The 13,674-nt window shown below is 42.1% G+C and overlaps 2 protein-coding genes across 2 annotated transcripts in view; one reads left to right on the top strand and one right to left on the bottom strand.

Moving 5' to 3' along the window:
- The window catches only part of pter (phosphotriesterase related), a 4,296-nt gene extending 1,146 nt beyond the window's left edge, over positions 1-3,150 (top strand). The window contains exons 2-5 of the mRNA XM_017425940.3: positions 206-662; positions 1,058-1,323; positions 2,418-2,558; positions 2,829-3,150. Coding sequence (XP_017281429.1) covers positions 231-662; positions 1,058-1,323; positions 2,418-2,558; positions 2,829-3,039 — 1,050 coding nt within the window. The 5' untranslated portion in view covers positions 206-230 and the 3' untranslated portion in view covers positions 3,040-3,150. The remainder of the gene's footprint in view (positions 1-205; positions 663-1,057; positions 1,324-2,417; positions 2,559-2,828) is intronic.
- Positions 3,151-3,403: 253 nt separating this feature from the next.
- Positions 3,404-6,563, bottom strand: LOC108241646 (complement C1q-like protein 3). Its single transcript, XM_017425941.3, has 2 exons — positions 5,093-6,563; positions 3,404-4,843 (listed from the first exon to the last, which is right to left on the bottom strand). The coding sequence occupies exons 1-2, from the start codon at positions 5,711-5,713 to the stop codon at positions 4,664-4,666; spliced, it is 801 nt and encodes a 266-aa protein (XP_017281430.1). The 5' UTR covers positions 5,714-6,563; the 3' UTR covers positions 3,404-4,663.
- Positions 6,564-13,674: the final 7,111 nt, after the last annotated feature.

The following is a 13,674-nucleotide window of genomic DNA, read 5'->3' as shown; positions in this document are numbered from 1 at the left end:
ATAAAGATCAGTGGACAAATATTAATAATCATTTTATGTTATGATTTTTTTTTTTTCTTGTCATGATGACAGGTGAGGCTCTGCCTCACCTGCCTCCCCTGACCGCACGTCCCTGGTGCACACACATATCACCCCCTGTCTGCTTTGAGCTGCAAAAACTCCACTTGCTGTTTCTTGTATCTAAATTAATCTTTGCATTTTTCAGTTTGTGGGACCCAGATCAGAGGATCATGTCAGTTTTAAGTGGAAAGGTCCAGACTGTCCTGGGTCTGATAGATCCAGACCAGCTGGGCCGCACCATGACCCACGAGCACCTGACCATGAGCTTCGGGTTCAACTACACCCCCCCTCCGCCTGGTGACGAGGCGGTGGCGGAGAACCCCTTTCACATGCAGCACATGCACTGGCTCAGGCAGAACCCCTACAGCTGCCGGGAGAACCTGTTCCTGCAGCAGGAGGTCAGGACCTTGGGGGACGAGCTGCTGGCCTTCAAGAAGGCAGGCGGGGGCACGATCGTGGAGAACACCACAACGGGGATCGACCGGGACCTGCCTGCCCTCCGACAGCTGGCCAAAGACACCGGGGTCCACATCATAGCTGGAGCAGGGTTCTACGTGGACTGCACCCACACTGAGGCCACTAAGAAAATGAGCGTGGAAAAGGTCTGTGGAGCTCATATAGTTAAAACAGATTCATCTTTTAGCTGTTTCAGTGTGTCTGCAGTTTTGCTGCTTCAACTTTATTGCCCCACAGATTAATATTGTTGTTCTGACATTTTGATCAATCACACTTTCTCTCAACACTTTGTGTTAATATGCAAGAATTTTCTCTGTAACTTTGGATTGATTTGAATGGATCTCTGCCGGCTCCGTTCAGTCTTTTTTGTATTGACACACTGACAATGTGCACGCACTCGTCTTATTATTCAAACCTGGTGCTCAGTTTATGAGCGTCGAGTCTGTTTATGGAGCTGCGAGGAATCAGAATGTGTCAGCAACGCGTCAGCCGCTTGTCTACAGAGTGATGGTTTTCGTGTTTAACTCCTCACTTCTGTCAGCTCACAGACATCATCGTCAGCGAGGTGCTGCACGGGGCCGATGGCACGGACATCCGCTGCGGCGTGATTGGCGAGATCGGCACCGGCTGGCCCATCACGGAGAGCGAGACGAAGGTGTTGAGGGCCACGGCCCACGCTCAGACTCAGCTGGGCTGCCCGGTTATCATCCATCCCGGCAGGAATCCTGCTGCTCCAACTGAGGTGGTTCGGATTCTCCAGGAGGCCGGTGGTGACATAAGCAAAACTGTCATGTCTCACCTGGACAGGTGAGATGTCCGTCAGATACAGATGCCAAGTTTAAGACCTTAAAGGAATGCACATCACCTGCAGAGTTTTAGACAAAGATCATCTTATGTTCAGAAACAAGATAGGATAGCTGATATGGTCAAACTGTGAAAAAAAATGGTGTTAAAGCCATTTTTGTGTTTGCTAAAGTTGATTAACTGTAGGGTCCGTCTTGAATTGGATCGGCTTCAGACTTTAATCAATTGTAGATGTGCATCCAATAATTACTTTCTGAGAGTTTCATTCAAATCTGTCCACCGGTTCATGAGATATTTTGCTAACACACAGACAGAGGAGACTCCAAATAGTTACCAGCAACATTTACAGTAAGTGCTGAGGATCAGTCTCAGCTATTACCACACCAAATTTGAGCTCAGCGTTTGTAAAATTGACTGAGTTATAGCTAATTTTGTGTTGTTTTTTTTTAAGGTCAGTTGAATCAAGTTGACTCCAAAAGTTAATCAGTTGCAGGTGGACATCCAGTGATTACTTTCCGGGAGTTTCATTAAAATTCATGAGATGTTTAGGTAACAAACTGACACGCGGACATAGGCTCAGCTTTTGGGCAGCAGGCGATAATCAGAGCACCCTCCCGTATTTACTCGCACTATGTTAACGCTCTTGATTTTTGTCTTTGTTTTGTAACAAAAAAAGAAAAAAGTGTAAAAAATGAATTATTTATTGTGATAGATGTGATGTGAATAATCACTGAAGGACTTCAACAGCGTGTTTACTGCTACACAAGTGTAAAAGGTTTTTTCTCAGAGGTATTGTGAGACTAGTAACATTTAACAGCTTCTGTGCTATGAAGTTTACCACAGAAGCTGTTAGTTCTACCAAAACTTAAATGAGGCTGTTTATTTATAGTAAATATGTACTTTAATGCACTTTATATGATCAATAGTTATATTGGTTTATTTATTAATGTCACTTTTTCTTCTCGGATCTTCTTTAGAGAATGCACTAGAATGTTTATTATGGAATAAAAATAATTTTGGTGTTTTTTTCCAACCCTTCTATAGGTTCACATTATAGCTTTTCGTTCAGCGTTTCGTTTGTTTGTTTGTTTTCGCAGGACTTATTCCGACGAAGGTGAGCTGCTTGAGTTTGCGAATTTGGGGAGCTACCTGGAGTACGATCTGTTTGGAATGGAGGTGCTGAACTACCCGTTTAACCTCGACGTGGACATGCCCAGTGACAGCCAGAGAGTGAAGGCGTGAGTGACACTGCTCTCAGCTGAAACCATCTTTTCTTTGAGCATTTCTTAGTTTGTTTTTTTTTGCCTTAAATACATTCATTATTAAAATACATTTCATTCACATCAGGTGTTAGGATCATTAGCTCTTTATGCAGTTAATAAACACAGGTAGATGCTCATCTCTCTCAAAAAAGAGGTTAAAGTGTATCCTGATTTGTGTTTTCAGTATATACGTTAGTTTCACTGTATTTATGACATGTGTATCAGGGCTTGTTTGTGCGTTTCCAGCATGGCTTTTCTGGTGAAGGAGGGCTATGAAGACAAGATAGTGGTGGCGCACGACATCCACACCAAGCATCGCCTGACCAAGTTCGGCGGCCACGGCTACTCTCACATCCTGAAGAACATCGTGCCGAAGATGCTGACGAGGGGCATCTCACAGCACCAGGTGGACAAAATCCTTATCGACAATCCTAAACGCTGGCTGACCTTCAAATAAATCCCCCCACCCCTCTCCAAAAAAAAGAAAGAAGAAAAAAAAAACACACACCCAAAGTGATTTTATGGAACTTCAATTTTATTTTCCTGTGACTACTCAACATCTCACAATGAACATTTTGAGACCTTTGCAATAACAGACTCATTTAATAATAATGAGATATTGGCGTCTTAATTCATAATGAATAAATGTCTGTAATCTTTAGATTTTTCAACAAAGTGCCTTGTCATTTCATCTTTTTCATCGGAAAATAATGATGCACAGCTGTTTTATCCATCTGAGACATTTTTCTCGATGCCCCTATTAATTAAAACCTAAATTTAAGTTTGTGATCATCCATTTGTCACCTTGTTAGCAGATTTTTTTAAAGGAGCCTTACAGGATGGCTGTGTCTCACTTTTAGTGGTTTTTGGCCTGTCTGTATGGGGTCGAAGTGGTGAATACAATCCAAGAAAACCATTTTCACCCAGCGGTGGTGCTCACACTTATGGTGCTACAGAAACTGTTTTAATTTAAACATCATCACTTCTCCCTTTCTATTTGCGACACTCCTGCAAACGCGTTATCTGGCGGGGAAAATAATGAAGCTGTTAGTAATCAGTATGCTGCTCGGATCTTGACACAATGTGTTGGATGAGTTGTCCCGTTGCCCCTCGCTGGGTGTCTCTGTGTGTCTACGGGAGGATGGCGGGGCTGGCACAGATGAAGGACACGTCCTGCTCTCATCTGGGAACAGGTGGCCTCACAGGGTGACTTCAACACATGATCAATGGTGTGATGGCCACAGATGACTGTGAACCCGCGGAACAACTATATAACTTTGATTAATCTTTACAAAGTGAGCCAGAGGATTTTCAGTGTTACGTTTTTACAGCGGTTCTCATCAGGAGACGCTCGGAATTCAGCAAGCGGCTCGGTGAGTGTTGTAGAGCTGGAGGAACGCAGCAGTCCTGTCCGGTTTTGTGACAAACCACCAGGCTACCCCCGCTGCCTACACCAGATGTTGACACACACACACACACGAAAAATGACTTGCAGTGTTCATTTTGCGAGCGTGCTTGTGCTTCAATATGAACATCACATTAGATGCTGCACAGTGTTCGAATGTCCTTTTTTTTTTTTAAACATGCATCATCACAGCTTCTTGCAACAACTAGGACATTATAATAAAAAATAAAGAATAAAAACACAAACAGACTAACAACACTGTGAACTGTGAGTATATTATAAGCATCTATAATTGAGTGATAAATACCACATTGAACTTTCAGTTTACACTCACTCGGTATACAGTATGTTACCACAGCAGCTACAGTTGGTTTGACATATTGATGATTAATTTGTAAAGCCTAACAGTTCATTCAGAGCCACATTAATCAATCTGACAAATTTGCTGTTTACAAATTAAAACTCGAGATTACAATGTCAGCTCTTCCTTGCTGCAAAATAAAGTTGTTGTTTTTTATTTTATTTTATTTTTTGCACGACCTCCTTATCGCTTTCGATTATTTTCAACAGAAACAGTGAGATCTGTCTTGGGAAGGTGCAAGTGAAGCAAGCTATATGCAGACAGAGCGGCACTTTTCTCTCTCTCTCTCTCTCATCTGTCCTTTCAGCTCATGTTTCAGTCTGCGTACAGCATGAAGCCCGAGAAGGTGCTGTATTTGTTGTTGTTGCCTCCGTGCGCCTTCCCGCCGTCCAGCTTGATGTAGATCTCGTCCCCGGGCTCCAGATGAAGGACGACGCTGTTGCTGGCGTAATCGTAGTTCTGGTCTGCGTCCTGGGCGATGGCGCTGGCTCTCACCTGAAAGATACATTTGACACATTTCTTCTGATTAGAGTTGAACAGTGGGTAGTTTAGCCAGTCTCGAATATGATTCTTCTGATTTAAAGCAACATTTATCCACATATCTGTTCACTTTTGGTGTTTCGTATCAAGTTACCTGGAGACATCCTGTGCGCAAAAGCGCAAAAAGTCCAAAATATGGACTCTAAATGGTACCAAATGTTAAGACAAGTTAAAGCCCCGTTTTACATGAAATAATTTTCCCACCTGGTTGTTTTTGCAGAGGTCAGCCCACATGCTCGTGCCGTCCCCGCCTCGCATCAGCACGTGGTAAACAAAGAAGTAAATCCCGGGGATCGAACAGGTGAATTTTCCGGTTGAAGGGTCGTAGTGGTTGCCAAGGTTGGTGACAACGTCGTCAAACTTCAGCACTTCATAGCCCTCGTGCTGCTTTTTCAGCCCTGCGTAAAACGCAATCTTTGGCACAGTGTTGTAGGTGGCTGCGCTGATGGCGCCGGTTGGCCCGTTCGCCCCCGGTAACCCGGGTGGACCCGGGAGTCCAGGCGGGCCCCTCTCCCCGGGAGGACCAGCCGGTCCCGGTGGCCCGGGCTCTCCTACCGGACCCCTGGGCCCCATCCTCCCGACGCGCCCGGGCTCTCCCTGCGGACCCTGGATGAACGTCGGCAGCGACTGCACCAGCCGGTTGTCTTTGATCGGATTGGTGGCCTTGGCCGTGGCCGCCGTCGCGGTCCCGTGGGAGTCGCACACCATCTGACAAGATCCGAGCATCTCATAGCGGGCAGGGGTTCCGGCGGAGTTCACCATGACCGGAATCAGCACCACCAGCACCAGCACCAGCGCGACGCCACAAACACCAGTTGCGATCATCTGCGCTCTGCGGATCCGCGGTGATCTCCCGATCGGATGGTCTTCCAGCCTGCTGGCGGGCGATATGTTTGCAGAAGAAAGAATTGGACCTGCTCTCTTACTGCGCTACAACCTTTGGAGGTGAAAAAGTCCATTAAATGTTCATGCGTAAAAGTAAGCATCCACAACTTTCTTTTACCCCTTGTAGAATCGCTCCAGCTGGCTCATCTCCACCTCCTCCCGGCGCCCCCAAATAACCCAGGAGACTTTCTGGTAGCCTAGCTCCTGTAGACCCGCAGCTTTTCTGTAAGTTTCTGCTTAAACCGGAGCCAAAGGAGAGAATGGGCTAGAAACGAGCCACTTCTGGATTTGAGCGCTGAGGGGAGGGGTGGAGGTGATGGATGGGATGGAGTCCGCGCGTTTCTTCAGTCAAGTGAGAGAAGCGAACAACATGCAAACCCTCGTGCACCTCTGAAGCTTTGATTGCTTTTTATTTTAGCCAATAAGACCGTGGAGTTAAAGGAGATGGCCATCTCAGTCCCTCGATGATTATTTTAACGTTCCACCCCACAACATGTTATTATCGGGCTTATCCAAACAACCTGAGCGTAATTAGGTCCATCTAAGACAAAAGGTCACATCTCAGTGGCTCCCTTTGTCCAATTTATCATTTGGAGAAAATCTATAGAGCCACTGAACGGAAGAGGGGAGTCAGTAGGAGCTGGGCGTTGAAGGATGACTCCACAGATCTACTGATGAAATGAATGTAGGGTCATTTACAAGGAAAACAAGGTGAATAACTTCATTAGTTACCAGGTGGAATCCAGCAACAGCTGGTGGTAAAAAAAAAACAATATTAGCATAAAAATGAGCTAGATCTAATACTGAGAACTAAATGTTCTGAGCAGAGAGGATGGAAAGCTCCAGGTTTGAAGGATGAGGAGATTTTTTTTTTTTTTTTTTGGAGAGGTGGGTGGGATGATGATGATGATGATGGGACATCATCCCCCTTTTGGACAGAAATCCCTGTTTGTTTCTGTAAAAAAATAGGGTTTGATTTGAGCACGGATTGTATATATAATTTAGAAGTCAAATATGAAACAATCATAATCCTAAAAAGTGCCACAAACAGGTCCTGTGTTAAAAAAAATATTGATTGAACATCTGATCAGCTTCAATAAATAAAGGTGGAGGTGTTTCTTTTTGGAGAATTGGTTTTGAATCTGGATCTGAAACAGGTTTATGGTTTGGACTTCCTCTTGCTGAGTGCCCTGACATGACGTTTGCCAAGAATTGGTGTTGTTGAAATAAACTGAACTGGACTGATTGATCTCCAGCAGTTTATCACAGAGTTCTGCTGCTGTTCTTCTCCTGAGAGTTTGAACTGTGGCCCTGAATTGGAAACACAATAACAGACAAAATGCCACCGAGGCAAAAAGAAAAGCACAACTCTGTAAAAAACAGTTTCAGAAACCAAGCTGCCAATTAAGAACATATGTCCTAAAAAGAAAACATACATTAATAGACATTTAATTGGTTTGTTTTTTAATTTTGTGAATAAATAAATTTTAAATGCCATGTACGTAACTATCTTTATTTTCTTTTTTTCGGCTCAGTGCTTCTGTGTTACACAGTTACAAAGTTTCGACGTCCCTCTTCTGAGGTACAGAAGCTGAAGTCAGGAGATGAAGATGAGGAGGATGGTTAGTGATAGAGAAAAGGTTTTTTTTTTGCAAATTCAAATGCAGTATTTTTAGACTGACAAGACCAAACAAATCAACAGCTTGTTTGTCTTTTTCTAGTTTTTGCTTTATTAGTTACTATAGACATAAATATGTGCTCTCAATATTTCAACTTTTTAAAAATATATTTTTTCTGATTGCAAAGCACAAGCTCCAAAACACGTGTGACTGTCATAAACTCCCTTTCACAAATATTAACCACTCTTATAAACACTAAAATCCCTAATTTTTCTCCCATAAGTCACCATGGTATCCATCCATTTTCTTTACCCGCTTCTCCTTTCCGGGTCACTTGGAGCTTGTGTCTGTCTCCAGTCATCACTGAGCGAGAGGCAGGGGACACCCTGGACATGTCTCCAGTCCATCACAGGGACACAGAAACAAAACCATTCACGCTCTCATCTTGGGACAATTTTGCAGTTACCAATGAACCTAACATGCATGTTTTTGGTCTGTGGGAAGAAACCAGAGTACCTGAAAGGCCCCCGGGTCGGGAAGCAATCCTGCGACCTTCGTGCTGGGAGGCAACAGCTCTAACCACTGCCCCACTGTTCCAACCTGATTATGGTATTATTCATTAAATCAGACACATAGCTTGACTATACGGTCTTCTTCTTTGGAAGTGTTTGTGAGAATTTGTTTTCTAAACAAACTTAACTCAAGGCCTTTCCATCCTTGAAGCGATCCATATTGTCCCGCTGCCTCTTTAGTCAGAAATCTCATCTTTTGCTGAGAAATGACAGAGTTTAAGCTGTTTTGGTCAAACCTTGAAAACAACATTATGAACCTCACGTGATGTTGCAATCTCTCGCCAGATCGCACCTGGTCTGTTCGCGCTCGGACTCGTGTGTTGTGAATGAAGGACAGCATCCGAGCTCAGATCCGTTCTCGTTGCTAAAAGGACACATTTTCTGTGGGAAGCGTGATAAATGGAAGAAGTATATAACTGAATAGTATATAAAACTCTGGAGCTCACTCACACATGCCCGAACACAGTGGGACATACTGTGGCGGCTATGAGTCAGTGAGCACTTGTTAGCGGTCAGGCTCTTTCCCTCCAGTTGGCACAAACCTCCAGTGACTCAGGGAGACTTGTCGACCAGGAGCCAGCATGAACAACAGTGTCAAAACTCACCCAAAAAGCTGTGGGAAAAGAAATCAACTCGTGTTAAGAGCTTTTTTACACGTTCACACAATCTGAATCAGAGTCTAAATATTGAATTTAAGTGAGGAAAAGAAAAAAAAGAAGTGTCCAGAGTTGTTTTCCATCACCCGTGTCCAGCACAGGATCTTCGTTACACGGCTCACCGTCCTCAGAGTTTCCTCTGGTGGTGGAGAGCTCTGACAGGTTGTTTTCAGTCTCAGCTTCGGAGTTCATTTACAGCCAGTCAGGCAGGAGTCCACTGGGAGTCTGATGATTTTTTTTTTTTTTTTTTTTGACACCCAGACAAGCAGATGTTCAGAGGACATGAATAAAACATTCAAGCCCATCTGACCACAAACCGGAGGCACTCTGAGAATCTAATAAAATATGAGGCGTGATTTCAAATCACAAGGAAAAAATCTCTGTCAGATGAGTGGGATACCGCATGAAATATGTATGACCTTAATGTAGCCTAGCTGGACTGGCTAAGAGGTCATGACAATCAAAGCTGAGACAGGTTTGTCAGGGAACCGGAGCAGTGAAAGTGAACGGACCTCCTGGAGTCTAAACAGAAACATTATGTGACCGCTGACATCTCACTGTTTATCATCTCATAACGCACCAAGATATTTTACTCTTTCTGAATCTGGCTGTTTATTTCTCTTTTTTTTCCACTGAAAAACTAACAAAAAAAAAAGTCTGGACTCAACGGTTGAGCGCAGCAGGGGGGGTGTAACAGCATGTTTTACCACACCACCCACTCAAAGCTGCTCCTGCGCTGCATTTAAGACGAAGGAGCAATCACAATTGTCCTGGGTGGGACGTTCGAGCAAAAATCAAGGTGTGATTGTGTTATTTGATTTCATTATTTCATTCCAGCTGACCAGTTAACAATTTATTAAAACCTTTTTTTTTATTATTATTTTTTAATTCTTTCTTTTTTTTATTATTATTATTTTGAAGCGTGTCCTTGTGTTACTGAACCTTTTCATGTTTCATGAGCAATGTGGGAGGGGGTGTTTTCAATAGTGCAACGTCCTTGTGTGGACTTAGGAAAGAATCGATTCAGATTAGTAGAATTTTAAAACCACAGAAAAACACGTCTCAAAATAGATCGGCGACTCATACCTCCTACAGGTGGTAAAAAAAATACAGAACAGAGAGACTAATCAGAGCTTTTGGCGCAAGTTTGGAGCAGAGATATAGAAAAAAAGAGGTCCAGGATGGAGGAAAGGCAGGCGTTTTTGTTTTTCCTACAGACCAGTTTCTGGACTTTATTGAATGTAAGGTCGAACTATCAAACTCTTTAAATTGCTGTTTTGAACGCGATGAGCCTAAGAGAGCAGCACGAGGAGGCTAAAAAAAAGTATGTTTTGTTCAGGTAATCATTTTCAGAAGAATGCTTTTTTGTTCATTAAATCAATTAACTCTGACCTGTGAATCATTCAGGCATAAAAAGCGCCTGACAGTTGTGTCAAGATGGCTGCCTTCTTAAAAGCTTGATAAATGGATACATAAAAGTAAAAACATTCACAACACAAGTTTAAGCTAACAACATGATATATTGTACAATTTCTACTCAAAATATACTGTATATATAAAAAGACAGAACAAAAAGGTTAAAGATTATACTTTTGCATGGTGTAAAATAAAAGCAATATTTTCTCATTAACGCTGAATATAAAAAGAACATTTTCTTCAGCACCTTCTCCTCTGACAACATTCTGTCTGTATCTTGGTCATTGACTTTTTTTCTAATTATCACGTTAATCTGTCAAAGCTACATTTCAAGCTCAGTGAAGTTAAAAGTTTCACATCTGTGCAGACGCCACAACACAAACAGCAGATACAGAGCACTGAAAAGGGATTTGTACCCCTTGAACATATTTTGGGATGTTCCAACCACAAACTTCCAGTTGCTTTCCTGGGATTTGATGTAATAGACCAACATAAAGTTGTGCGTAAATGCAAAGTGGAAAGAAAGTAATACAAATATTAGTCGTGCACTCCATCCACAACACGAGGCGTGTAGGGATCCAGCAAACATGTAGAAGAAGGTGCACTGGTGAGACCAAAACTGAACTTTAGGCTTTAATGTAAAACCTTGTGTGTGGCGCTGAATGCATGAATAGCAAAACCACAGCCAAGGGAACGGGCTTGAATACAAAACTAATGCTGCCCACGCTAAATACATGATCCCCATCATGAAACCATGGAGGTGGCAGCATCATGCTGTGGGGATGCTTTTCTTCAGCAGGGACAGGAAAGCTGGTTAGAGTTGACTGGAAGCTGGATGGAGCTAAATTTAAGGCAATCCTGGAGGGGAAAACATGTTGGAGGCTGCAAAAGACTTGAGACTAGGTTCACCCTCCAGGCAGATCTACAATGGAATGGGTCAGATCAAAGCATATTCGTCTGTTAGAGTGGTCCAGTCAAAGTCCAGACCTAAATCCATCTGTGGCAACACTTGAAAACTGTTGTTCATAAACAGTCTCCAACCGATCTGAGCTTGATCTGCTTTACGAAGTAGAATGGGCAAAAATTTCAGTCTTTAGATCAGTGATTCCCAACCCTGGTCCTCGAGGAACACTATCCTGCACGTTTTAGTTGTTTCTCTGCTTTGACCCACCTGATTTGAATGAAGAGCAGAGAAACATCTAAAACGTGGAGGATAGAGCTCCTCCAGGACCAGGAGTGGGAATCACTGCTCTGGATGTACAAAGCTGGTGGGGACAAACTCCAAAGGACGTCTTGCTGTGACTGCAGGAAAAGCTGGTTCTACAAAGTATTGACTCAGGAGGGTTAATACAAATGCATGCCACACTTGTTAGATTTTTTTTTTGTAAAAAGAAATGTTGAAAACCTCATGTCATTTCCCTTCCACTTCACAGTTAAGTGCTGCTTTGGGTTGGTCTATAAATACCACAAAAATGTTTTGAAATTTATGGTTGAAATGTGACAAAAGGTGAAAAAGTTCAAGCGCCGTATCTGTCGATGTGTGTTCCTTTACTTGTCGTATTTTTTTTTCTTTCCTTTTTTCTGCGATGACTTTTATTCTTCACACCTCTCTCTTCATGCAACCTGCTCTTCTTATATAAAATGTCAATGCTATTGGTGTTTTTTGTGTGAAAGAAGTACTGAATGATGAGTAAAATGACCTTTTTCTGTGACATCAGGCAGAGTCTAGACAGGAAAAAACTTAAGAAAACATAAAACAAAAATGATAACCACCATTGCAGAACTCGTTATCTCTGACCAGAGAAAACAACTAGGGATTGACCTTCCTTTTTTTTTTTTAAGCTATTCTAGTTATTTTGAATTAGCCGATGTGTCTAAACCTATTACTGCTTCTGTACATGTGTCTAAAATACATTTAGCTGACTGTCTGTCGACTGCAATGCTCCTCTACCATCGTATAACCCCAGTTTTAAGTAAATAATCCACAGTACTGTTTGACATTAATTTCCTTAATTAAAAAAAGTCATAAAAGCCTCTGTAAATTTCTGGTGACTTTGCATCCGTGACTGTATCACTGCTACACGTTACTAATTCAGAAATCACGTTTCTCTGCCTCTCCGCAGCGTCCCCCTGTCCTCCAGCAGGAGCTCGAAGCCAAACACGTCATCGCTCACATCTCTGGATAAGATGTTGAATCACACGCTGCAGCCTGCGACGAGCTGAGGAATAATATGGAAATTCACACAAATCATCCGAGGGGAGAACAAAATACCAAGCCTTTACGATGGAATGTTACTCTCTGATGACGAGTCTCTATCAGCCAAATGAATTTTGGATAATTTTCACCTTGACTTGCTCGTTGAATTAGTTATGACATAAATGTGTTTCTTTCATTTTAACTCAAATATGAAGATGATGGATATGAAAATATTTGAATAGAAGATAAATTAATAGTTCTTTAGAAGATTTAATAGCTTTTTAAAACACTATTTAACACATGAAATCCTTAACGGGAGCCTAGTTTGTAATCTTCATTCTAAAACTGCTTGTTGTGTGAATGCTGACTCAGCGTTCACACTATTGTTTTCCTGTTTATAGTTTCTTCTGTACAGTTTTGCAATCAAACTACTTCCTCATAATTTTTATTTCAACCTGCTAAACTGAGGATAGTGTGCTATGACTTTTGGTTTATAGAACGTTTATACTTTTCAAAACATTTGGCTTTATTTATAGTAAAATAGATTGAGAACTCTTCAGTTCCCTTGAAATTTGATTATTCTCTGAAATCTGCTTCATCTTTTGGGTACTGCTTTGCTGCTTTTAGCTTCTGTTCTGCTTATTTCAACTATGAACAGCTCTGGTAAAAATTCATTCTTCAACAAAGTCCAGCAAAGCAATTCAGCACTCTGCATTTCCACTCGAAAAAAAAAAAGTTTTAAATGTAAGATTTTTGACGAATTTAATTCATCTTTGTTGAATAAATTCATCAGTCAGGACTGGAAGTGACGATGGGAGAAGGTGACGATGATTAATATTAATATATAGACTTTTATTTTTGGATAAGTTGTCAACAAAGGTTGTAAACATTGGAATAGTTTACCACCAACTTCAGGAGAGTCTTCCACTAACTAAGGCTCATCTGGCACATTTACAGGGTAATCTCATGTCCATTGAGGTGCATTGTCCTTCTAGATAAATTTTAAAAAGGTGTAAGAAAATAAAAAGATTTTGGTGAAACTTGAGACGTTTCAGAAGTTCAGCGCCTGTATGCCCTGACTGTTCACAATAGAACTTTATGTACTCAGACCAGGAATACGGGATTACAACACAGGATTATGACAAAACCAAATCCCCTGCGCAACAACAACAAAAAATATATATATATATATATATATAAGTAGATTGATTTTCATCGAGATGTCAATCGATGCTCTGTTTTGCTGATGGCATCAGAGGGCGGACTGTCACATTTTCTGCCGATGAGATTGAGCGGCAACGAGGGGCTTAGTGGCAAACACAATCGAGGAGTGTAAACATACCGAGGGCCACGAGAGGCCGATCAATGGCTCCAGTCTGGGATTGATTAATTACCCCAAGAAAGAGACTGAGGTGTGAGGGCACCGAAGAAACCTGATCAG

The sequence above is a fragment of the Kryptolebias marmoratus genome, linkage group LG20, assembly GCF_001649575.2.
Source record: "Kryptolebias marmoratus isolate JLee-2015 linkage group LG20, ASM164957v2, whole genome shotgun sequence".
NCBI classification, from domain to species: Eukaryota; Metazoa; Chordata; class Actinopteri; order Cyprinodontiformes; family Rivulidae; genus Kryptolebias; species Kryptolebias marmoratus.
Note: the sequence above shows the minus strand (reverse complement) of the source record. Positions and strands in the feature narration are given on the sequence as shown.